The following is a 25582-nucleotide window of genomic DNA, read 5'->3' as shown; positions in this document are numbered from 1 at the left end:
GATTAAAGGTGTGCACTGCCATCACCCAGCTGAAATTACTATTTTTATATAAATACTTGACTTTAAATCATATACTTTAAAGTTGAAAATAAAATGTAGATTATTTCCCCCAACCCTGGGACTGCAATAAATTAGCCATCCTTTAAAAAAGATGTTTTAATAAGTATTATTTTTTATATGTATGGGTGTTTTGCCTACATGTAAAGTCTGTGTACCACATGTATGCAGTGCCCATGGAGGCCAGAAGAGGACATCAGATCCCTTGTGTCTGGAGACAGTTGTAAACCACCATGTGTGTGCTAGGACTCTAACTTAGGTCCTCTGGAAGAGCAGCAAGTGCTCTTAAATGCTGAGCCATCTCTCCAGCCCTTCATTGGTCTTCTTAAAATCTAGGGAAGTGAAATTCTGCTAAATTACTGTTTTGACTTAAATTGCCATTAATTCTGTACTATTTTAATGTAAATTCTCCCAGAAGTAAAATAGAATTTAAGGTGCAAAGTTTAAATTTGAAGAATGGGATGCTTAAGAATAAGTCAAAAGGGGAGGAATGCTCGTCTATTTAAAATCCTGCATAATTAATGCAAATGGTCTTGAAATTTAATACAATCTTAGCTATGATTATTAAATTTTGTTGCCAATAACAAGAACACCAAAACTCTCCTAAGTTTCCGGGAAACATTTGATATGTAAAAATAAACAAACACAAAAATCCCAAAAAACTTAAATATAGACAGATTTATTTGATACTGCTTTCAAAGAGAGCTCAAAAGATCTTTGACATCATTTGTATGATTGTATGTATATACACTTACAGGAATAGAGCTACCCTTATGTATGAGTCACAGTTTGTCCTCCTCCCCCATTCCCATTTTACAAAGATGTAGAACATTATCACATGATTGTCACTTCTGCTATATAAGGACATTGGCATTGATACAGTGTATTAGTTGCTTTCTGTTGCCATGGTAAAACTTCATGCCCAGGGATGAGACCATCACCACCATCGTGGGAAGCATGGCAGTAGGCAGTCATGGTGGAAGGAACAGATGAGAGCTGGCATCTCAGGTTGCGAGCAGTAAGCAGAGAGAACAAAATGGGAATGGCACATGACTTTAGAAACCTTAAAGCCCACCCCTAGTGACGTGCTTCCTCCAGCAAGACCACACACCCCAATCCTACAAACAACACAGCAAACTGGGGAGTAAATACTCAAAAGCCTTAGACTCTGAGGGTTGGGGAGTATGAATCATTCAAATCACCACACACAGGCTGTTGGTTTTAGTTGGTTTAACTCAGATTTCTCTTTTTACTTGTACTAGCTAATTTGTGTGGGGTGGATTTAATTATATGGGATTTTTATCAGGTGTAGGTTTGTGTGCCTCCATCACAGACAAGGATATCACAGTGTTGCCAGTTACAGCCACATTCACAGCTAACGTCAGAGGCTGAGGCAGGATCACAAGTTCAAGGCCTGCCTGACTAATAGCAAGTTCAGACGCAGCAGTTTAGCAAGACCCTGTCTCAAATTTAAAATAAAAACACAAAACCACTTTTTAAGGGCCATAATCCTTCATGTCATTTCTAGCGGTGTCTACTTCCACCCCGCTTCTTCCTTAACCCTGGCAGTCGTTAATCTTGTTTCCATCTCTGAAACCATGTCATTTCAAGTGTCACATATATGAGCATGTAGCTTGTAACATTTTAAAACTGGCTTTTCTTTAGCTCGGTGTAATTCCTCAGAGATTTTTTTGTCTTGTTATTTGTGTCAGTCATTCATTTGACTGAGTAATATTCTGTGGTGCATGTATGCCCCACAGTCTAACTGACTAGTGTTCTGTGGTGCATGTACGCCCCACAGTCTAACTGACTAGTGTTCTGTGGTGTGCATGTATGCCCCACAGTCTAACTGACTAGTGTTCTGTGGTGTGCATGTACGCCCCACAGTCTAACTGACTAGTGTTCTGTGGTGTGCATGTACGCCCCACATTCTAACTGACTAGTGTTCTGTGGCGTGCATGTACGCCCCACATTCTGACTGACTAGTGTTCTGTGGCGTGCATGTACGCCCCACATTCTAACTGACTAGTGTTCTGTGGTGCATGTACGCCCCACAGTCTAACTGACTAGTGTTCTGTGGCGTGCATGTACGCCCCACAGTCTAACTGACTAGTGTTCTGTGGTGCATGTACGCCCCACAGTCTAACTGACTAGTGTTCTGTGGTGTGCATGTATGCCCCACAGTCTAACTGACTAGTGTTCTGTGGTGTGCATGTACGCCCCACAGTCTAACTGACTAGTGTTCTGTGGTGCATGTACGCCCCACATTCTAACTGACTAGTGTTCTGTGGCGTGCATGTACTCCCCACAGTCTAACTGACTAGTGTTCTGTGGCGTGCATGTACGCCCCACATTCTAACTGACTAGTGTTCTGTGGTGTGCATGTATGCCCCACAGTCTAACTGACTAGTGTTCTGTGGTGTGCATGTACGCCCCACAGTCTAACTGACTAGTGTTCTGTGGTGTGCATGTATGCCCCACATTCTAACTGACTAGTGTTCTGTGGTGTGCATGTACGCCCCACAGTCTAACTGACTAGTGTTCTGTGGTGTGCATGTATGCCCCACAGTCTAACTGATTAGTATTCTGTGGTGCATGTATGCCCCACAGTTTAACCATTTGCTTGTTGATGGACAGCTGGGCTTTTTCCAGTTGGGGCTATATACATTTGCTATGAAAGTTGATGTGAAGAAAATTGAATTTCCCTGGGACAGATGTCTAACAGTACCCAAATTTAAGTTAAAATTGAAAGTATCGAAAATATTTACTTGGAGAATAGACATTAAAGCTAATCATAATTGTACTCTTCATCTTTTATTTGACTCCAAACACCCTATTTTAGTTCAAATAAAGTATTTTTATTAAATTATTATATGACATTGTTTTTTGTTGTTGTTTTGTCTGAGATAGGGTCTCGCTATGTGGCTCTGGCTGTCTTGGAACTCACTCTGTAGACCAGGCTGGCCTTGAATTCACAGAGATCCACCTGCTTCTGCCTCAGAGTGCTGAAATTAAAGACATGCACTCCCACACCTGGGTAAAATTTGAAAGTAAAGAATTTAGAATTTTTTAAAGGTATTTATGTTACTTTCATTTATGAACTGTCATTTTTCTCTTATTTTCATGTTAGTGAGATTGTGTTAGGGTTTATGATATTTTATTAATGTGTATTTGAAAAGTGTTTTCTGAGTAGCATTTTAATTGGATGTTTCTTAAAGTTTTACTGAATTGATCTTGTTTTGTGTCACATTTTAAATCATTTTCCTTATTCTTTCAAGATATGCCGTGATAGCATTTGGATGTGCCAGCTGTCCCAAATTAACCTGTGGGCGAGAAGGCTGTGGGACAGAGTTTTGCTACCACTGTAAACAGATCTGGCATCCAAACCAGACCTGTGATGCTGCTCGGCAGGAGAGAGCCCAGAGTTTACGCTTGAGAACAATACGTTCTTCATCCATTAGTTACAGCCAGGAGTCTGGAGCAGCAGGTAGTGTGTCTGTTTTTATTTATAGTGTGCGTGCGTGTGTGTGTGCGTGTGTGTGCACGTGTGTGTGCGTGCGTGCGTGTGCTGTGTGTGTGTGCTCGTGTGTGTGTGCGTGTGTGTGTGTGTGTGTGTGTGTGTGTAGGTGGGAAAATGAGTGAAGATCAGAGGATAACGTAGTGTATTGGTCCTCACCTTTGGTGGTCTGAGACAGGTATCTTATTTTTCTCTGCCCAGTCAGTCCCTGTCTGATTTTCAAAAAGTCACATACAGATTGATTGGTGATTTCAATGTAAGAATATTCAGTTACCATTAATTACCCTATTTTCCCTTTCCTGTTAAAATGTGTTTTATGTTTTACGTGTGTTTCTGTCCTAGAAATCTTATTCTTGATGTGTTTTTGTTTAATAAATCCAGAAAGTGGTTCTGAGATTGGAAAGATTTTATTGTCAGTGACAGCAGAAAAAGAAAGCTGCCTGACTCTTTGTGTACAAGACCACTGGACATAGTCTGCACCTATTACTTATAAATGCATGGTACACAAAACTTGTAAACACATTTAATAAAATAGTAATTTGGAGTGGAACAATTTACAATTATTTCACAAGAGTTTAATCTTTTAAGTATTTTGTGAAATTTAAAATATTTCAGATATATTCAGTCTAGGAGTAAGGGCATAGAAATCATACTTTACTTGGGAAGACACACAGAACTTCAGTGTGTCTTTGGGAAGGAAATTAAAAATTACCTAGGGATCTGTTTGTAAAGCATACATCTCATAAATCTCAAAATAAAAAAATTAAATTTTTTAAAAAAAATCTCAGATTTCTTAATGTTCTTTGAATGGTCAAAAAAAAAAGTCACTATTTCCTATTAACAGAATTTTCTTTGTTCATTGGAATTTTAATCCCTAGAAAACATTTTGTCTATGTAATTACAACGGAAAAAATTCAAAAATATAGAAATCGGTGTAAAAAAAAGTGAGACTGTCATGTACTTTATCCTGCTGGAGAAAAAGTCTTTAAAGCTTTAATATGGATTTAATAATTTATATAATATACTTGGGTTTTCATTCCTATTTGCTTAATGGCTTGTTTCTATTTCCTCTCCTGAAGATTTGGGGAGAATGCAAAGATATTAGCAGTAATTGTGATAATTCAGTTAAGGATCCAGAAGGATCTTTTTTAGCGAGAACCTGTTCCTGAAAAGTTAGCAGTAGCCATTGGATGTTCCCTTGAAGAGTGGAGGAGGTATTTTTGGTCACAGGGCGCACAGGCATGTAGAGTAATAGAAAGTACTCCAGAACCAGATTTGGAATCCAGAATCTGGACTGAATTTAAGGTCCAGACTCTCCTCTGTGTGACCTGAGCAAGGCGCTTCTCTCATCTTAAAAATGAAGACAGTACAATGCTTATGTCTGTAGGGTTGCAATACTTTTGCTTCATACATGTTCTTATAATGTTAGATATGGAAACACCACAGAAATCTGCTAGAGATTTGAGCTTGTGTGAACCAGCATTAAATCAAAAAGAACATTGAAGTGGCTTTTGTTACTTTTTAAATGAGCATTACAACTTAGTTATCTAAACAGATATTGAGCTTCCTCCAAGTAGTCACCATGGGAGAGTGAGTGTATGTTATACTGGAATGCCTTGCTGGCATAACTAGCAAATTCTGCAAAGGTAGTATCAGTTTGACTTCCAATTGGTTATCTTTTAAGATATCCAAAAGTTCTTTTGTAGCTAAATAAAACTAATGATATCGTGCCATGTAAATCAGGGATTTTGGTTTGCAGCTTTCTGATGTTGTGACATGCATTATTACCTAGTTCACACTCTAGAACTGTGCAATTGAGTTGCCCCCACCCTCAAAAAAATCTAAAAATCATTTCATAATATTTTACTAAGTTTACAATTTTATGTTTGCTGCTTCTTAAGCAGATAGGATTAGTATTTCTTTTTGATGTACACATCAAAAAGTTTTAGGTATAAAGGCTAGCCTTTTTCTTCTCTACCCTATGTTTAAAATTTGTAATGCAAATGTTAATAGTCTTTGGGTCATTTAAATCATAATTTATAAATACTTTTACGTTTTATATTCTAGAAATAATCATTTCTCTTTGTCTTGACTGCTTAGAGCTGTTGGTTTACTCAGAATAGCTTGAATTGTTAAACACTTAATGTGAGCCTTACATTAGTTATACACAACTCTAGCCTTTCAAAAAACACTAAGGAAACTTGAATTCGTTGATAAAGCAGTTAAAAACTGAGCATAAAACTTGCAAAAGTGAAAATAGAATATTAGCTGAATGTTTATTAAATGATAACATAGTTAAACTCAGTGGTTAGCATTATAAATACATTTTCTAAAAAATTACATATAGACAGACAATATAACTGGCTCATAGTAACAGTTCGATAGCTGTAGGCTGTTATTTAAAGAGCAGCTAGAATTCAAAATGGTGGAATAACTCTTATTCTTGGTTGATACCTAAGGTTATCTACCACGATATTTTTAACTTGGCATTGTTGTGCATTTTGTAGCACATTAGTATACATGCAGTTGCACCAACAACTTTGGAATAAATGAACAGAAAAGATGGAGACTGCTTATTAGCAGTCATGAGGATAAGAACGGTTGCATCTATTGTAAAGCTATTCTCTATGATCTATAGTGTTCTTAGTTGATGTTATTATAATAGAAAAGGGAGTGTTTGTGTACAGTGCCTTAGGTGACTATGACATCATCACCCCCAGTGGTGCCTCTTCACTAAAGGGCAGCATACAGGAGTCTGAATTCCTCTGTTATTATTCTTGGTTCTTATTGCTTTGCTACCATGTTTGAAAATGGTTACAACCTGAAAATTTAGTACAAAGTATATTTCCTAAAAGGAAAGAAAAAATTGTTTTCTATACTAAAAGCAGCAGGCTAAAATTGTCATTTAATGAATGTAATTGCAGAGATTTGTTTGGGCAGTGTTACAGCTGCTAATCTGGAAACCATTTCTACAAACTTTAAATTTTCTTGTCTGTGTTCCTCACAGCTGACGATATAAAGCCATGCCCACGATGTGCTGCTTACATAATAAAGATGAACGATGGGAGCTGCAATCACATGACATGTGCTGTCTGTGGCTGTGAGTTCTGTTGGCTGTGTATGAAAGAAATATCTGATTTACATTATCTAAGGTAAGCTTATGGAGAGAGCTCTTGATGAATAGACTTTACATCGTAGATCAGAGTTTTTGTTTTGAAAACAGTATGTCGTAGTTGGGTTTTTATTGCTGTGAAGAGACGCCATGACCACGGCAACTCTTATAAAGAAAACATGTAATTGGGGTGGCTCCCTTAGAGTTTCAGCGGTTTCTGTTATCCTCAGGATGAGGAGCATGACGGCCTGCAGGCAGACGTGCTGCTGGAGCTGAGAGCGCTACATCTGGCAGGCAACAGGAAGTCGACTGTCTGTCACACTGAGGGAAGCTTGAGCAAAAGAGACCTCAAAGCCCCGCCCCACAGTGACACACTTCCTCCAATAAGGCCACACCTTCTAATAGTGCCCCTCCCTTTGGAAGCCATTTTCTTTCAAACTACCATAGTCCACTGACCCCCAAAGGCTTGTAGCCATTTCATAATGCAAAAATACCTTCAGTCCAACTTCCAAAGTCCCCATAGTCTATAACAGTCCCAAACTTGTTTCAGAGTCCAAAATCTCTTCTGAGACTCATGCAGTCTCTTAACTGTAATCCCCTGTAAAATTGAAATAAAAAAGCAGATCACATACTTCCAACATACAGTGACACAGGATATACATTACTATTCTAAAACACAGGAAAGGGAGCAAAGCAAGGAAATCCTGGGCCAAAACAACACTGAAAACCAGCTGGGCAAACTTCAAACTCTGCATCTCCATGTGCCACCACACCCAGCTCTAAACTTTCCTTTTAATTCATCTTCACAAGTTGGAAGCTTAGCTGGGTAGGATCTTGCCCTGGGGTCACCACTCTCTATATTCCATTTCTTAATCCATTTATCTCCTTGAACATAGATTTAGCTACATTCCACTCCCTGATGCTCTTTTTCTTTTCAAACTTTACATTTTGTAATTTACCCTGCTCCCCTTGCCCCTTGACACTATAAATCTTCATTACCACTAAAACCACACAACAGAGTTGTACTAGGTTGTTTTGAGATTTCTTCTGCCAGTGAAATTAATCCAAAACCTCTTCACTTTAGCTGCAGATAGACCCTTCGGACAAGGGCAAAAGGCAGCCACTTCCCTCACCAAAATGTCACAAGAACGACCTCTAGGCCACATACTTCGCTGAAGCCCCTTGAGTGACGCCCCACACCCCTGACAGTTTCAGTAATCTTAACACTTCAACACTCCTACTAGGATGGCCCATTAAGCAACAATTAAAGCATTCCACTTCTTTCATAACCCAGAGTACCAAAGTCCAAATTCCTCCAAACAAAAACACGGTCAGGCCTATCACAGAGATACCCCAGTTTCTGGTACCAATTTCTATCTTAGGGTTTTATTGCTGTGAAGAGACACCATGACTACTCTTATAAAGGAAACATTTAATTGGTGTGGCTTGCGTACAGTCTCAGAGGTTCAGTCCATTACCATGAGGATTGGGAGCATGATAACCTGCAGGCAGACATGGTATTGGAGCTGAGAGTGCTACATCTTGTAGGCAACAGGAAGTCAACTGACTGTCACTGAGTAAAGCTTGAGAAGAGACCTCAAAGCCCGCCCCCACAGTGACACACTTCCTCCAACCAGACCACACCTACTCCAACACGGCCACACCTAATAATGCCACTTCCCTTTGGGGGCTATTTTCTTTCAAACCACCACACAGTATTAACCTAAGTATTTTTATTTCTGAGGATTATAAGCTACTTAAAAAGGTGGATTGTATTCCTATTTACATAAGTTTAAAAGCCACCAAGTTATACTTAAATAACTTAGAATTAATAACAAGTCAAAGATAGGAAATAGAGGGACCTTTGTTTTTACATTGTTATTGTTGAACTTTAGTGCTAATATTTGCTACTCTGTACAATTAATCCAGCTCTTAATTTTCTTATAAATAAATTTTCTCATTTAGGCCCCAACATGAATTTATGATGTAATTACATATTTGTGCCTAAAATGGAGATAAAATAAACATTTTATTTTATATCAGTATAGCCTTCAGAAACTGAGGTTTTGAAGGTCATGGAGAACTATGGATAAATTTTAAATCATAACTAGCAATATCCTGTTCATGTAACTTAAAGTTGGATCTTTTGTATTTTGGCTTTTAAATGAATCCAAAATACAAAAGGGGTTAAGTATGAGAGACATTCCTTTCTGCAGTGGTTGCTTTGATGTGTTGTAGTTATCTGTTGTACTGTTTCTGAACAGTCACTATATAGTTTTCCTCTCAGTCCATCAGGCTGTACTTTCTGGGGGAAGAAACCCTGGAGCCGGAAGAAGAAGATCCTGTGGCAGCTGGGGACCCTTGTCGGCGCTCCAGTCGGGATCGCGCTGATAGCTGGCATTGCCATCCCTGCCATGATCATCGGCATCCCTGTGTATGTGGGCCGCAAGGTAAGCACTTCTTCTAAATGGTTGGAGCTTCTTAGAACTGAAGTGGCTTTGCTTTATTTTTAACACAGGAGTTGGTTTTAGTTTTTCATTATGAAAATTTTGGACTGGGGATGTAATTCTGTTGGTAGACTTTTTGTCATGGAGGAAGTCCTGGATTTGATTGACAAACTGGGTGTGGTGTCCCATACCTGTAATTCCAACACTCAGGAGTTCAAAGTCATCTTCCAGATACAGCAAGTTTGAAGCCAGCTCATGTATTTCAAAAATAAATAAATAAACTAACAAAAGTCCCCATTTTACATAGTAAACTCTCAGTGTTTGGCAAGCTAATATGTGTGCATAAAAAGCAACCTTCCTTTAAAATTGTTACAATCTGCACTACAGATTCAATGCTTGGTATAAAGTTTTGAAGAATAATTGACATTGTTCTCTTTTGGGTATATCCTTTTAAAGTTATTTCTGTAAGATCTTTAAGATAGAAATTCATGGCTGAATAATGCGTGCCCTCAAGCAAACCCATTCTTTAATTCTTTACTCTTCAGCTCAAAGCCTTTCCACCTCCATTATACGCTGCTGTTTAGAAGTACAGTTTACAGGTTACAACAGTCTGTGTGGTAATGCAAACACCAGCATTTTCTGACCCTGCCATTCTCATCATTAGCGAAGCAGGTCACTTCTTTGGGAGAGTTAATGGGATAACTTAGGAAGTACTGGAAGCCTGTGGCCATCTAAATTAAATTAATTGAATGTCAAGAAATTACATGATCCTAACACAGAATAAAGAGAACAGTTTTTCAGAGGGGAATTAATAGTTGAAAAGCCCAAACTTTAATGGCAGGTGATTTATAAGCCTGTGTTAGTCTTTTTGGGGAGGCAGGGGTGTCTCACTGTATAGTCACTATATAGTCCTGGCTAGCCTGGAACTCACAGAGATTCACCTGCCTCTGCCTCCCAGAGGGAAGGAGTGTTTCACCACACCCAGCATTGATTGATCCTAATGTAGCACCCTAGGTATTTTAGCTTCTAATCGGTGTGGTGAAACAATGAGTTTTACATTTATTTGCTTATGGTATGTGTGTGGACACCTGAGTAGAGGTCAAAGGACAGCTGCTGGAATTGGTTTTTAACCTCTACTCTGTTGTTCCACAGTCACGCTCTGGCTTGACAGTGAACACTGTCAATCCTCTGAGCCGTCCTGCCGGCCTAATACTGTGGTTTAGAAGAGGGATAGGCAGGTGAGTGAACTCAGTGTATGAAGCATCATAGATTGCAGTCTCGCCAGTCGGGCACCCAGACCTGGAGAAAGCACCGACTCGAGAGGAAGCTGGTGCTATTGCCACGTGGCCGCTGTTATTAGACAGTACTTAGGCTGAGTCCAACTGTCTCCTTTGTGTCCTCTAATTCTGTTTCTGAGTTGTGCTACTAAACTCAGGGTAAGAATGATCCTCTTCCATAGACAGCTGCGTTTATTTCATTGACATGAGTGTTTGCCTGCATGAATATCTGTGTACCATGTGTACCTGGTGCTTGCAAAGGCCAGAAAACAGCATTAGGTCACCTAGAATAGCGGTTCTCAATTTGTGGGCTGTGAACCCTTTATGGTCGAACAATTCTTTCTTCATAGGGGTTGCCTAAGACCTTCAGAAAACACAGATATTTACATTGCAGTTCATAACAGTATCAAAATTACAGTTATGAAGTAGCAACGAAAATCATTTTATGGTTGGAGGTCACCGCAACATGAAGAAGGCCTAACTGTATTTAGGAAGGTTGAGAACCCCTGCTCTGGAACTGGAGTCACAGACAGTTGTGAGCTGCCATGTAGGTGCTGGGAATCGAACCCGGCCCTTTACAAGAGCAGTGGCATGTGCTATTACCTGCTGAGCATCTCTTTTAGCCCTGAAAATATAGTCTAAAGAACAAAAGAAGAAACATTATTTTTTAATTAATTTGGTAGAGAGGCATATAGCTTCTTGGTAAGTACTTACCTAATTTGTAGGAGGTTCTGTGTTAGATCATAGACAGCACAAAAACAAAACAAAAATTTGTCTGTGACTGGTGAGGAACAGAGATATTTCTGTTGATTGTTTATTTCAAAAGGGTCTTAAGTAAGTAACCCTCTAAACTCAGTGAGTGACGGCTACAGCATGGCATCACTCACACAGTGTGTGCAAGGCCTGGGTTTGATTCCCAGCACAACAAAGAAGACAGATTATCTCCAGTATGAGAACTGTTGCTCTGACTTAAGAAAAGAAAAGAAAAGAAACTTGACAAGAAAAGGGGTTTGTTTGGTTTAGCTTTCTCATCACTGTTGATCATGGAAGGAAGTCAGGACAGGAACCTGGAAGCAGGAACTGAAGCACATTCCTTGGAGGAATGCTGTTTATTGCCTTCTTTTCTTACACAACCCAGGACCACCCACCTGCCCAGGGATGGCACCACCTACAGTGGACTGGGCCCTCCTATATCAATCATTAATCAAGGAAATGCCCGCCGGTCACTTTAATGTGGACATTTTCTTTACTTTTCCTTCCTTCCCTTTTTAAAAATTTTTCCAGGCAGGGTTTCTTTGTGCAGCCCCTCCTCCATCCTGAAACTCGCTCTGTAGACCAGGCTGGCCTCAAACTTAGACATCTGCCTGCTTCGGCCTCCTGAGTGCTGGGATTAAAGGCGTGTGCCACCATGCCAGGCTTAGTGTGGGCATTTTCTCTGTTAAAGTTCCTTCTTCCCAGATGACTCTTAGCTTGTGTTAACAAAAAAGTTAACCAGGACAGAAACGGATTTTAATAATTTTTCATGTAGAATACCAAAAAGATTCTTATCAAAAGCAAAACTATTTGCTTAGGTACTTAGAAGTAGAAGGGGAAAAGAGAGACAGTACACACTGGCTGCAAGTTTATAAGTAACAGCCGGTGACCCAGTACTCGGAAACTAAAGCAGGATGCAGCAGACTACAGGCCGGCCAGCCTGCAGTGCTTTTGTCGAAGTTGTGAGGTGTTTGTTGTGCCTGATGTTAGTCACACCTGCACTTGAAGGGCGAGTTGATGGAGTCAGTCTTGAATTTTCTGTGGTGTTTGCGATCTGCATTAGCAGGAGAACCTAGTAAGTCAAGGAAACACCTGAAAACTGAGCTTTTGGTTAGAACAAAAAGTAAAAAATGCTACAATAATGACCAGCTAGACATGCCTATAAGCCCAGCATGTATGAGATAGAGATGCAGGCTCAGGAGATCATCCTTGGCTACATGGTGAGTTGCGGAGGAGAGCCTGTGCTACATGAAGCCAGTTCTTAAACTGAGGGTTTGGGGCCTGGGGGAGAAATGGCTTAGTGATTAAGAGTCCCCAGTACCAGCAGGCAGCCCACAACTGCCTGTAACTCTAATCCCAAGGGATCTGATGCCCTCCTCTTCTGGCCTCCGTGGCCAGAGGGCACATACATACATGAGACATATATACATGTAGGTAAAACACCCATACACATATAATAAATAAAGTTGTTCTTGTTTTAAATGGAAGAAACTGGAAGGGAAAGAGTTAGCAAACAGAATCAGTTAAGTTGAACCAAAAACAATAGGATGACGTGGTCACTGTTACTGCACACGGGGTCAGGATGCCAGAGTTGATAGGCTTGTGGTGTACATCTCAGTACTTGGAGGACCAGCCTGGACTGTATATAACAAGTCCTGTCTCAAAAAAGAAAGGAAAGGAAGAAGGGCTGGGAGCAAAAGTTGATTGATGGAGGATGTTTTTCCCTCAGCAGCCTGTCCTCACAGATCTACCCTGCGTATGTGTAGGCTTGGCTTTGCTCTGCCACAGGACTGTGTCCAGGAATGGGCTGGAAAGGAGCTGCAGGAAAAAGAATGTAGAAAGGACCTAGCATCTTACTGCAAAGACTGCCTGCCTGCCTGCCTGTGTGGTTTGGAGGCTACTCACAGGGTGTCGTGAGACTGGGGAATACCCTTCTTTAGTTTGCCTCTTGCAGGGCCCAAGAACAAAGTTACTAAACAATTTCCCAGTTTCATGTAATAAGTCACAAGCTATTTTTATGGCAATAATTGTATTTATTAATGTGGACTGTACAATGATGCTAAGTAGATTTAACTCCTATTCTCTGGTAACCATTATTTTTCTTTGGCTTTGCCTTTTTAAACTGTAAATAAGTAGATAGGATTTGGGGTCATCTGTTAATAATTTTCTGTCATAAAAAGGTGTCTGGAAAAAAGTTTTACTTAAGTGATAATTGTTCCATACAGTGCCTTTTTAGACTCAACTTTTAGGAGTAAAAACGATTGTGGCACCCTCTCCTGGGGCCTGGTGCAAAGGGATCTTACTTAGAAAGAACCTATAGAACTCCAGTACTGTTTTTGAGACATTCTCATGGTGTAGGCCAGCTTTGAACTAGCAGTGTGCACAGGGTGACGGTTCACTTCTGACACAGACTGACTCTCCCGAGCCACTGCCTCTCTGTGAGCAGGTCCTGAGTACGGAGCAGTGCTGATGCTGCCCTTACCTTGAAGAAGGCTTTTGACTGAAGTTGTGTGAGAAGTTACTACAGCTTTCTTGTATGTAAAAGACTATTTCATCTAAACTAAATATACCGTGTTTTTCTTCTCTAAATTTCCATTCCCTTTAAATTTAAGATTCATAACCGCTATGAAGGCAAAGATGTTTCAAAACACAAGCGGAATCTGGCCATAGCAGGTGGCGTAACGCTGTCTGTAATTGTATCTCCGGTGGTAGCTGCAGTGACTGTAGGTAAGAGCATGCTTTAAAACATTACCTCAGATCTCGGGAAGTTGACAGAAGATTTCTAACTAGTATGTTGCTATGAGGATTACTTTTAACATGAAGGGTGGTTTAAGTAGAACTTACAGGAGGTTTCACAGTAACTTCATTAAAAGTGCTGTAGACTCCAGAACCTAGTTTTAAGGCCAGGGCTCTAGCCCAGTGGTACAGCACATGCCTCAGCCACACATATAAGGCCTTTCGGTTCAGTCCCCAAGAACCTGTTGTTAGGATAGCTGATGGATAGATAGCCCTTCCTTCCGCTTGAGTTCAGAGACTTGCACTTAAAAAGTTCACAGAATCAGTCTTTCCCTCTGTTACCTGAAGCCCCCCTGGGAGTCTTGCATTTTTGCTTGTGTTCCAGCTAAATCCTTAGAACCCTGTATACCTTCTCCTGAAAAGACCTACACCTCATATTCTGTGATTCAGGTTTTGGTTTCTAATGCAATTTAATTAATTCCCTTTTAGGCATTGGTGTTCCCATTATGTTAGCTTATGTTTATGGCGTTGTTCCAATTTCCCTCTGCCGAAGCGGGGGTTGTGGAGTTTCAGCAGGCAATGGGAAAGGAGTGAGGATTGAGTTTGATGATGAGAACGACATCAATGTTGGTGGAACGAACACGGCTATGGGTAAGTCCTTAGACAGAGGAAGAAGTGTGTGCTCCACTGTCTTCCTTACACTGGCTCACACACTTTCCCTTCGGCCTGAACTTTGGTGTGTACACCAGGCTTGCTGTGCCTCAGTTGTGCTGACATTAGAGGTGCATGTCTGACGGCCTGTGGTTTTCATCCAGAAGCATAGCTGTGAAAGGACCTGTGAAGGGCATGTGTGAGAGAGGATGGAGTGACTCTGGGTGCTTAACTCTTACTGAGAATACATTTGGGACTAATGAGAACCTTTTCATACAGTGTTTTGCTTGAAACATTATAAACTAGTATGAAAAGGATGTGAAGAGTAATGCAGTTAAAAGAATTGCAGATGGTCGATAAACCAAAAATGTCTTCTGTGTCATTCAAAGAAGTCAGAACTGTAGTGGGCAGAAATATCGAAGAACAAAGGCTCTGCACACTGCCGGGAGAAATGTTAGTTGGCCAGCTTGCTTGTTCTGTATCCAGCCGTTTTTGTCACATGTGTTTGTCTTCAGTAAATTTCTTAAGAATGAAGCCCTTTTGTGCCCCTGTGCACCTCTACAGTATTTCAGCCAGGTCCTCAGAACCCTGTCACTTTTCTTTTGTATACCTTCTCTTGAAGTCTCTTGATTGTCTACATGGGGAGGGAGCAAGGTGTCCAGTCCTTATTCTCATGTTCTGCCCTTCCCGTCCTGTCTTGTACCACCTTTCCTTGAAGAGGACAGCTAATACTCTTCTTTCTGGGCTTTTACACTTTTACCTCAGTCTGAAATCCTCTTCTTTGGAATAGTTGTATGGCTCACCGTTGAGGCCTTGAGTCTCTTACAGTGTGACCTTAGGAGAGGCCTTCCTTCCCTAGTCGTGCTGTGAAGCATTGTGCAGAGATGACCCCCACTCCCTCACCCCACCCCACTCCTTCTCCTCTGCTGGAGTGCCTCACTGCTTTTGTCACGTGATTGGAGATGTCCTAGGAGCTCAGATACTGGCATAAATACATGCATTTCTCAGTAGTACTGTAGAATTAGAATATAATCATAACACATCTTGTGATAGTGTATAGACAATTAGAAGTGTGAACTGTATCTAGAAATCAACTTTTGTCTGAATCTTATTGATCTAGAGAATAGGATCTCTCACTGGAACCTAGTGCTGGCAAGGAAGGCCTTTTAAATCATTTGTTCATTTAAAATTACTAAATCTTCTGGACTTACCAACAGCAACAACAAATAGTGACCATCTTAAAGTTAGAGCCAGTCTCAAGTGGAGCTGGACTCTGAGATAGCTCTCTTCATGCCTAGCCACGGGTGTGGTCTGTGCCCTGTCATCTGCTGTCCTTTCCGAAATATGTGGGAGTTTAAGGCAGGAAAATGAGTAATCATCCTTCATTTCTTGAATCACTTTACATCTAGATACAACATCGGTAGCAGAAGCGCGGCACAACCCTAGCATAGGAGAAGGGAGCGTTGGTGGTCTGACAGGCAGCTTGAGTGTGAGTGGAAGCCACATGGATCGAATAGGCACCATCAGAGACAACCTGAGTGAGACAGCCAGCACCACGGCTCTAGCTGGAGCCAGTATAACAGGAAGTCTGTCGGGAAGTGCCATGGTCAACTGTTTTAACAGGTAAGAAATAGCTGTATGCTTTGTTTTGTTAAATACAAGACATAAATTAGATGAAAAATCTGAATATAAAGCCTGATAATTATCCTAAGGTTAAAAAGTACTGTGTTTGGTACTTACGTTAGAATAAAAGGTAAGTCCTGAGAACTACCGTTGCACTTGATGAAGCTGATCTGATAAGTGAGTCCTGGAGCTGCGTTTGTGGACACTGAAAGAAAGGCCACACTTAGCCTAGACCCGTTTCTGTGGTGACAGCTGGATGTTCAGAGTGGGCACAAGTGGAGTCAGGATGCCCCAGACAGACGAAGCAGGACTGAAATAGTCTGCCTGCTGTATCTAAGTGAGAATGGTCAGCTCCCACCAAGTCCTTTATTAATACCATGGAGATAAGGAGGAGAAATTAACATTGACCTTACCGTGGTTGGCCTGTTTCTCTACTCACTATTCTGGTTATTAGCTTTTTTATGTGGAGGAAGGTAGATGAATTAAAAGTCGTATTTGCTGGGTGGCGGTGGCGCACGCCTTTAATCCCAGCACTCAGGAGGCAGAGGCAGGTGGATCTTTGTGAGTTCGAGGCCAGCCTGGTCTACAGAGTGAGATCCAGGAAAGGCGCAAAGCTACACAGAGAAACCCTGTCTCGAAAAAAAAAAAAAAAAAAAAAAAAAAGTTGTATTTATCTTACTTTAGGTAGTTAACAGTTGGACAGATGCTAAGTTGTAGTGGTATATGTTGTTATCTCTTATTACAGACTCAAATGTGGGCTGAAGTTGTTTATTAGCACCCTTTCATACAGGATTCCTTTTCATTATTATCTGAGGTGGAGCATGGTCTGTGCCCTGTCATCTGCTGTCCTTTCCGAAATCATGTGGAAGTTTAAGGCAGGAAAATGAGTAATCATTCTTACTTCGTTTCTTGGATCACTTTACATCTAGATACAACATCGGTAGCAGAAGCACGGCACAGCCCTAGCATAGGAGAAGGGAGCGTTGGTGGTCTGACAGGAAGCTTGAGTGTGAGCGGAAGCCCTGGTGTAGCACTGGCTAGCCCAAAACTCACCATATAGGCCAAGCTAGCCTCAAACTCACAGTGACCAGCCTGCCTCTGTCTCCTGTGTGCTGAGATTAAAGGCATTTGCCACCACACCAAGTTAATAGAGGATTTTCTATTTGTTAATTGATCTATTATGTTTATTGATTACTGTATTCTGACTTTGTGGTTTGTACTGAAACACAACAAAGGACTTCATCCTAGGGAAAATATACTGGAGGTCTTTAAATTCAGATCTGTTTTGTTTTGTTTTCCCTTCAGTGGTATCCTCTTGATTTCTCTTTGATGTTGTTTAGTACACCACAGTATAATATGAATAATCAAGTAGTGGGAAGTGAAAAGCTAGTGTCTACAATTTCATTACTGGAGTTTTAACCGAATTATTTCAAGATGTGTATTGTGATTGCCGAACTATACACAACTGGAGTTGATGTGGTGCCTCCTCTTCAAGGTTGGAGGTACAAGCAGATGTCCAGAAGGAGCGTCACAGTCTAAGTGGGGAGTCGGGCACAGTGAGCCTGGGGACAGTTAGTGACAGTGCCAGCACCAGAGCAATGGCAGGCTCCATCCTGAACTCCTACCTCCCTCTGGACAGGTAAGAGGAGGGATTTATCTCTACCACTGGGCAAGTCTCCAAGAAAACAGTGAGGTGTTCAAAGGAGGCAAACCCGTCTGGGTAGAAAGTACATCTGTGCTTGCTAAGCACTGGGGAGAGAGAGAATGGGCACTGACTTCTAAGTAATGTAGGTTTGGGGGGTTGGTGAATAGTGAAAAATGTTCCGAAGTTAGGGCATGGTGATGGTCATGCCCAGAACAGAAAGCAGTAAATGTACCCACTACTATTTTTTTCTTTGTGTGTGTGTGTGTGTGTGTGTGTGTGTTTTCGAGACAGGTTTTCTCTATAGCTTTGCGCCTTTCCTGGAACTCACTTACTCTGTAGCCCAGGCTGGCCTCAAACTCAGAGAGATCCGCCCCCACTACTGTTTTAAAACTTGAAGCATTAAGGGGCTGGAGAGAAGGCTCAGCAGTTAAGTACTTGTTCCTGGTCTAGAAGACCTGGGTTCAGCTCTGCACCCACATTAGGTGGCTCACATCTGCCCATAACTCCAGTTTCTGGGGATCTGATGCCCTCTTCTGGCCTCTGCTGGCACCTGCTCATACATAACACTCAGGTACAAACAAATACACATAAAATAATAAATCTTTTTTAAAAATTGAAACATTAAGACAGTCTTTTGGGGCTGTTCATGGTAGTGAAAGCCTTTAATCTCAACACTTGAGAGGCAGAGGCAAGCAGATCTCTGAGTTCAAGGCCAGCCTGGTCTACAGAATGAGGTCAGCCAGTGCTGCATATAAAACACAAAATAAAAACAAAGGAACAAAGACAGGCCTTTTTGTTTGTTTTTTCAAGACAGGGTTTCTCTGTGTAGCCCTTGGCTGTCCTAGAACTGGCTCTGGAGCCCAGGCTGGCCTTGAACTCACAGAGATCTGCCTGCCTCTGCCTCCAGAGTGCTGGGATCAAAGGCTGCTCCACCACCACTGCCTGGCTAAAGACAGTCCCCCTATGTGTCAGTAGAGTAGCCTGCACTGGAATGTTCCAGCAAGCTTCTTTATGGAGCTTTGGTATTTCATAGGAAAGCCCCTCCCTCCCCTCTTGTCTGACCAGAACAAAGTGAAGCCAGAGCCGATTCATCTTTGTTTCTCTCCTTTCAGAGAAGGAAACAGCATGGAAGTGCAAGTGGACATTGAGTCAAAGCCGTTCAAGTTCCGGCACCACAGTGGCAGCAGCAGTGTGGAAGAGGGTGGCAGTGCTGCCCGGAGCCACACTGGAGCTTCAACCAGTGGATTGCCTGAAGGGAAGTCTGGTGCCACCAAGTGGTCCAAAGAAGCCACAGCAGGGAAAAAGTCAAAAAGTGGTAAATTGAGGAAAAAGGGGAACATGAAGATAAACGAGACCAGAGAGGACATGGATGCACAGTTGCTGGAACAGCAGAGCACGAACTCAAGTGAATTTGAGGCACCGTCCCTCAGTGACAGTATGCCGTCTGTAGCAGACTCCCACTCTAGTCATTTTTCTGAATTTAGCTGTTCAGACTTGGAAAGCATGAGAACATCATGTAGTCATGGTTCCACTGATTGTCACGCCCGCTTTGTGACTGTGAACACCCTTCCTGAGGTGGAAAATGACCGTCTGGAGAATTCACCACATCAGTGCAGCAGTTCTCTGCTTTCCAAAACTGCTTCCTGTTCAGAAGGCCCGCCACAGCCAAATCGTGCGGAAGAGCATGGTACCGGCAGAAGCGGGGTGAAGCCTAGTGGGGATTTGTGCTTTGGCGATGCACTGAAAGAAACAAATAACAACCACCCACAGCAGACAGTGGACCTGAAAGTTGCCATTCAGACTGAAATTTAGGCCCTAATGCTGCAGAGTAATAACCACTGAACAGCCTTGTTTGGAGCTGGTTGAGCCATGCGCGACTGTTAGGTTTAAGTTACCAGCAAAAGCCAGGTTTCATAATCATAATGCAAATACATTTTGTATGTTCAGCAAAGCATTGTGTTTCATGTGGATATTAATTACCAAATTATGAAATGAAGGCTTTAAAAGTGCATTATTATGAGAATAGTAACTTAAGCAAAAGGCATGTTTTGTGTTCTTGTCACAGAACACTGCTGATGCACACACCTGTGTATTTAGATAGACGTTGTTATAATCCGACGACCTCATGCTGTTCTGCTGCATTCTTGGGGAACATGGAGGCCGGGGGGAGTGGTTAGTGACATTTCATTGAAACCACTAAGGATGGTGTTTGGAGGGACTCGGCAGGTTACTCGGTGTGCGATGCTCTTCGTAATGTCTCTCTTCTAACTGAGCTTCCGTTTCCTTGTTTCTTCACATGCAGTGTGGAGACAAAGCTTCATGCAGCCCGTTGTAACCATTGGATACTTAGACACTTGAGCAAGATTGTGGCAGTTTTTGCACAACTTTGAAGTAGAAATACTTGGTACTGTTACATAGCTCATCTGTTCTTGATGCCATTTTAGAAGAAAAAGTTAAAAGTAGGTAATCAAGTATACTGACCACAACAACCACGACATAAAACTACAAAATGAAATCCCATTAGGACACAATACCACAAAAGTCACCTTCACTGAGAGGAGTTAGTGCCCTTTGACTCCTGGTGCCTTTGGGAGAAACTGAGTCTTACAAGCCTAGTTATTTGAGGATTTTGCTATATCATTTCCCATAATGTCTTCTCTAGTCACCTTGGATTATATAGAAAAATACAGGAACTAGATAAACGTGAATGTGATTATTAACTATGCTGGAAAAGTATTCGCCTACCAAAGACACACTCAGGCTTTAGTAAATTTAATGTTACATAACCTCAATTTTTAACACGTCTCTCTTTTCGAACCATGAAGTCAAAGCAGTGCAGAGCTTGCAGCAAGCGTCTACAAAAGGTCTATGGCTTTGTCTCCGTGGCTGGTGTGGAGGATGCTCAGCTGACACAAGCAGAAGCTGACCACAGGACTGCCTGGACTCTTGCCGTCCCACCCAACTCCCCACAGACTGACCTCACAGCAGTCACGTGCTCCACCTCAGGTGTTGCTTTGAAGTATTGCCATGATGGTGCTACTGAGCATTTTCTTTGGATAAAGGAAAATGTCCCGGGCTGCAGTCTGTCACCGTCTTTTCCTCACTGCGTCCCTTAACTTGCTTATATAACACTAGTGCCAGTTCTTTTATCTGATAATGCTTATTATGGTGTCTGTACATTTGTTTGCATTCCAGTTTTGTTCAACAATGAGTGTGGAAACAGCATACATGAAATAAATGTAAATACTAATGAATTTGGTGTGTGCACAGCAATTTTTACAAGAACAAATACTCATTTGGTGCATTAGTGGGAGTATTCTAGAGGGACAGAACTGATAAAGTGAATATGTATGTAGAAAGGAGATTTATTGTGGCTTACAGGCTAGGGTTCAGCTAGTCCAACAATGGCTCTCTACCAACAGAAAGCCCAAGAATCTAGTAGCTGTTCAGTCCATGAGGCTGGATGTCTCAGCAGGTCTTCAGTATACACCAGAAAAGTAGGCTCTAATGCCAGTAAAGGAAAGGACTTCACTTTTGCAAAGGGCAAAAGCTTCCTTCTTCCATGTCCTTTATATAGGCTGCTGGCAGCCGGTGTGGCCAGTTAAAGGTGGATCTCTCAGAAGATCCAGATTAAGAGTGGGTCTTCCCATTTCAAATCATTTAATTAAGAATAACCCCTCACAAATGTATCCACCTGCTTGGGTTTTAAATGAATTCCAGATATAGTCAAGTTCACAACCAAGGATAGCCATCACATTTGCTATATAGCAAAATTCATCAACATTACAAGCCATTGAAATGATTCTGGTCTCAACCCAAAAGAAAATATTTGCTGAACTTCTCAACCAACAGCATTAGAAACCAACCTTTTTCTCTGTATCAGATTCCCATATTTACCCCAGGAAAAAAAAAAAAAAAAAAAAACGATTTCACAAGTGAACCGGGGCCAGGTGTGGTGTTGTCCTAGAGGCAGAAGCAGGAAGATCTAATCTAAGTTCAAGTCCAGCGCCCAGCCAGGGTTACTCAATGAGACCATCTCCAGAAACCCAAACAGTGAGTTGGAAGCTAAGGGTGTGGCTCAGCTGTAGAACACTGGCCTAGCATGCTTGAGGCTATGGACCTGATGTCTAACACTACCTTCACCCCACCCCAAGGAAGGATTTGTTGAATTTTACCTGAGCAAAGAGACCTCTTGTTGAGTTGTAGAATAGATTGTTACTGTAAATTGTAGTAAATGAACCCAGATCTTTGAAATTCTCACTAATGGTTATAACCTTTATTTAGCCTAATCTCTGTGAATATGTTGACATTTCTACAGAAGTCTAAAAGTTAAAAATGAATGGGAAAGCCAGGTATCTTTTAAGGAATACAGCAAAAAACGGTGTCATGTGAGACGACAGTGTGCCCATCCATCCTGCCACTGCTCTGGCAGAGCCCCTCTCTACTAGTGACTTGTCTTGTTGGTGGGACAAACTGCCTGACAAAAGTAATTGAAGGCAGTTCCAGAATGCCTTCTCCTGGCAAGAAAGTCCTGGTGGCCAGAGCTCCAGGCAGCTGGAGAGGCAGGTGATGAGTGCTGCCGCTCAGCTTGTGTTAATCCCACTGGCAAGAAGACCACTACCACAATTTAATGCCAAATTTGAACCAAGCTTTAATTAAATACTGGCCAGGTGGATGGACTTGGCCAGGGCATTCCAGGGTTCACAGGAAATGGTGACAAGTCACATTTTGCCAAGGCTTATAAAGGCAAACCCATAAGGTTATGCATTTCCCCTCAGGTCCAATCAGAGGCAAGCATATATCCTGACATATTTCCTACCTGTGAACCTCCCTTCTACATCTAGTCATGGGCAAGTGTGCATACATCCTGACATACTTCCACTTACATATGATCAAGCCTGTCTCAAGCAGATGGGTCAAGCAAACAGGACAACAAGGAACTTAGTCTTTTCCTTCTTTTATTCCATGTGCCTTGGTGTTTTGTCAGCATTCATGTCTGTGTGTGTGTCGGATCCCCTGGAACTGTAGTTTAAGACAGTTGTGAACTGCCATGTTGGCTGCTGAGAATTGAACCTGGGTCCTCTGGAAGAGCAGCCAGTGCTCTTAACCGTTGAGCCGTCTCTCCAGCCCAGGAACTTACTCTTCTTAACTCTCTTAACTGCAGACAGAACTCTTAACCTGCGAAGTGTGTTTTTCCCGTTTTGGTCTCACCCTTCCTTGTCTCCTTTTTCATCCCTGGCCCCCAGCCCAGGGAAGACCCATAGTGAAGTGGTGGGCTCACACTGGCTATCCTCATCTAGGTAATCCCTCACGGCATACCCAGAAGCCTGTCTCCTGGAGAATCGATTGTCAATTGATGTTACCCTCAAGCTCATCTTGACAATGACCCAGACCTTGCAGGGGTAGCTTCAAAAGTGCCTTCGTCTCCAGGCCCAGACTTGGATTAATTCATGTAGGACAGTTAAATTAAGTACCAAATCAGATTCCTCTAGAGTTCAAGTGAAAACCAGCCCTAACTGACTGAAATACTTTTACATGATTTTATTATTTTGTGTAGGGGAGTGTTTTGACTGCAAGTATGTCTGCACCATGTTCATACAGCGCCCTCAGGCCTGAAGAGGGTGTCACATCCCTTGGGACTGGAGTTACAGTTGAATGAGTTTCCATTTATGTAAGAGCTGAGCTGCCGCTTTTAAGTCTGTTTCCTGGAGACTGACCTGCCCTAACCTATGACCTTGACTTATTTTTGAGGACATCCTGGCCCTCCCTAGCTCCCCTAATCATCCTCCCTATATGGCAACCACATGGTGGATTTTTGGGGGTTTTGGTTGGTTGGTTTGGGTTTTGTTTTGTTGTTTTGTTTTGAGACTTTTCTGATCTTCCTTATCGTTCCATTGTCTCTCTTCTGCAAACCTGGTTTACAAGTGCTCAGGATTTCACTCCCTAAAAGGGGCCCAGGGACCCGGGCTGTTCCCTTTAACACAACTTAGGAGGCAGTCTCTGGACAGCTCTTGTGTGCACCCCAGTAAAATCAAGCTTGCTTCAAATTTGGCTCAAGATGTGGTAGTGGTCTTCCTACTCCCTGACTCATAATCTACGGGTCTTACTTGTGCTGGAAATTGGAATAATTTAGAAATATCTAAAACTTAACATCGTATATTATCTAGTTAATTAGAGACTTAGGTCACTAAAGGTTAAAGTTTATGTTAAAAGCTGTCACTTAATTCCTACATGACAGCCGGGTGGTGGCGGCTCATGCTGTTAATCCCAGCACTTGGGAGGCAGAGGCAGTTGGATCTTGGCGAGTTTGAGGCCAGCCTGGTCTACAAAGCGAGTCCTAGGACAGGCACCAAAACTATACAGAGAAACTTGGCTTCAAAAAAAAAAGAAAAGGAAAAAAAAAATCCTACATGACATGATCAAAATAAGAAACCGTGCCCCATGGATTATTTGGCCTTTCTCTTTACTCATCTATTCGTGGATGTGGTTCTTTTATTGCCCTTCTCTTACATATCTCTCATTTAGGTAAATCTCATTGCCAAGAGTTAGTGTTCACATAGTCTTTAATCTTGAGTGACAGGACTAGTCCCATTCTGTCCACAGCCATTGGTTCATTGGTAATAAAACTGCATGCATGTCCTTCCAAGTTAAGAAGGACCTGTAGACAGAAACTGACCTGGAAGATCAGTTAGTGGGACATTTAGAGCTGGAAGTGGATGTCTTACAGGTAGGCAAGGCTTGTTTTGGTTGAAATGTTTTGACTATTGTTGGCATTCTACATTTCCACAAACAGCTTAGAATGACTGTCAAGTTCTATCAGTTCTGACACAGTCTGCAGCTGTCTGTAATGTCCTCCAGATCTTGTTTCCAGATACTGCTCTACAGTGTTACCTTTTTAAAATGGCATTTCCTGTTTGTAACTGATGCTAGAGAAAAATATCTGATTTTTGAATGATTTTGTTTCTGAGGAATTTCATTCTTTTCATTCTAATGGTTCCTGATTCCTGGAAATAAGCATATAAATTGTGAATATTTTTATTTAAAAACCTTTATAGCCTCCCAAGTATAGCTGCACAAGTTTCCATTTATAGGCAGTCATGCCTGGCTATTTATTGAGTTTTGTGGGTGTTGCATATAAGAGATGTCTTGTCAGTGTGTTTTGACTATAATGTTCAGACTTTCTGGCCAGGAGCAAAGTCTTCCCTAGCCTTATATTGTATTTACAGCCTTAGTTTTTATTTTTATTTATGTATTGGTGTTTTTTGAGATAGGGTTTCACTGTGTAGCTTTGATTGGCCTGGAATTTGCTATGTAGCCCAGGCTGGCCTCCAAGTCATAGGGATCTGCCTGGCTCTCCTCCAGTGCTGGGATTAAAGGCTGCACCACTACACTCTTCCCTGTGAGCCTCAGTTTTTTATTGTTTCAAACATACCATTGATTTTCATGTATTGATTTTTCACCCATACAACATAGTCTTATGTATAACTGTTTATTATAGATACTTTTAAGATTTTTCTCTGTAGATAATTGTGTCTGAAATACAGCTTTACTTCCTCCTTCCTACTCTGTAATCATGTTTACTTTTGTAAACATATTTGGCATTTGGCCTGTTATACTGACTTCAGCTGCCAATACAGTGAGAAATAGGGATGGAAGAGTGGACATGCTACTCTGTTGTTAATCACAGGTATTCACCCTTCTACTTTCCTTAGCTCTTACTCATCTCAGTAAATTCCCAAAAAGCTCAAACTGTTGGCCTTTTAG

The 25582-nt window shown here is 41.6% G+C and overlaps 1 protein-coding gene across 2 annotated transcripts in view; it reads left to right on the top strand.

Annotated features, from left to right (window-relative positions):
* Rnf19a (ring finger protein 19A, RBR E3 ubiquitin protein ligase) overlaps positions 1-21072 on the top strand; it is a 43802-nt gene extending 22730 nt beyond the window's left edge. For both annotated transcript variants that reach the window (XM_036208282.1, XM_036208285.1), the window contains 8 exons: positions 3336-3544; positions 6582-6726; positions 8974-9136; positions 13776-13890; positions 14389-14550; positions 15960-16173; positions 17669-17812; positions 18931-21072. In XM_036208282.1, coding sequence (XP_036064175.1) covers positions 3336-3544; positions 6582-6726; positions 8974-9136; positions 13776-13890; positions 14389-14550; positions 15960-16173; positions 17669-17812; positions 18931-19630 — 1852 coding nt within the window. In that variant the 3' untranslated portion in view covers positions 19631-21072. The remainder of the gene's footprint in view (positions 1-3335; positions 3545-6581; positions 6727-8973; positions 9137-13775; positions 13891-14388; positions 14551-15959; positions 16174-17668; positions 17813-18930) is intronic.
* Positions 21073-25582: the final 4510 nt, after the last annotated feature.

Source organism: Onychomys torridus, chromosome 16 (assembly GCF_903995425.1).
Source record: "Onychomys torridus chromosome 16, mOncTor1.1, whole genome shotgun sequence".
Lineage (NCBI taxonomy): Eukaryota > Metazoa > Chordata > Mammalia > Rodentia > Cricetidae > Onychomys > Onychomys torridus.
Note: the sequence above shows the minus strand (reverse complement) of the source record. Positions and strands in the feature narration are given on the sequence as shown.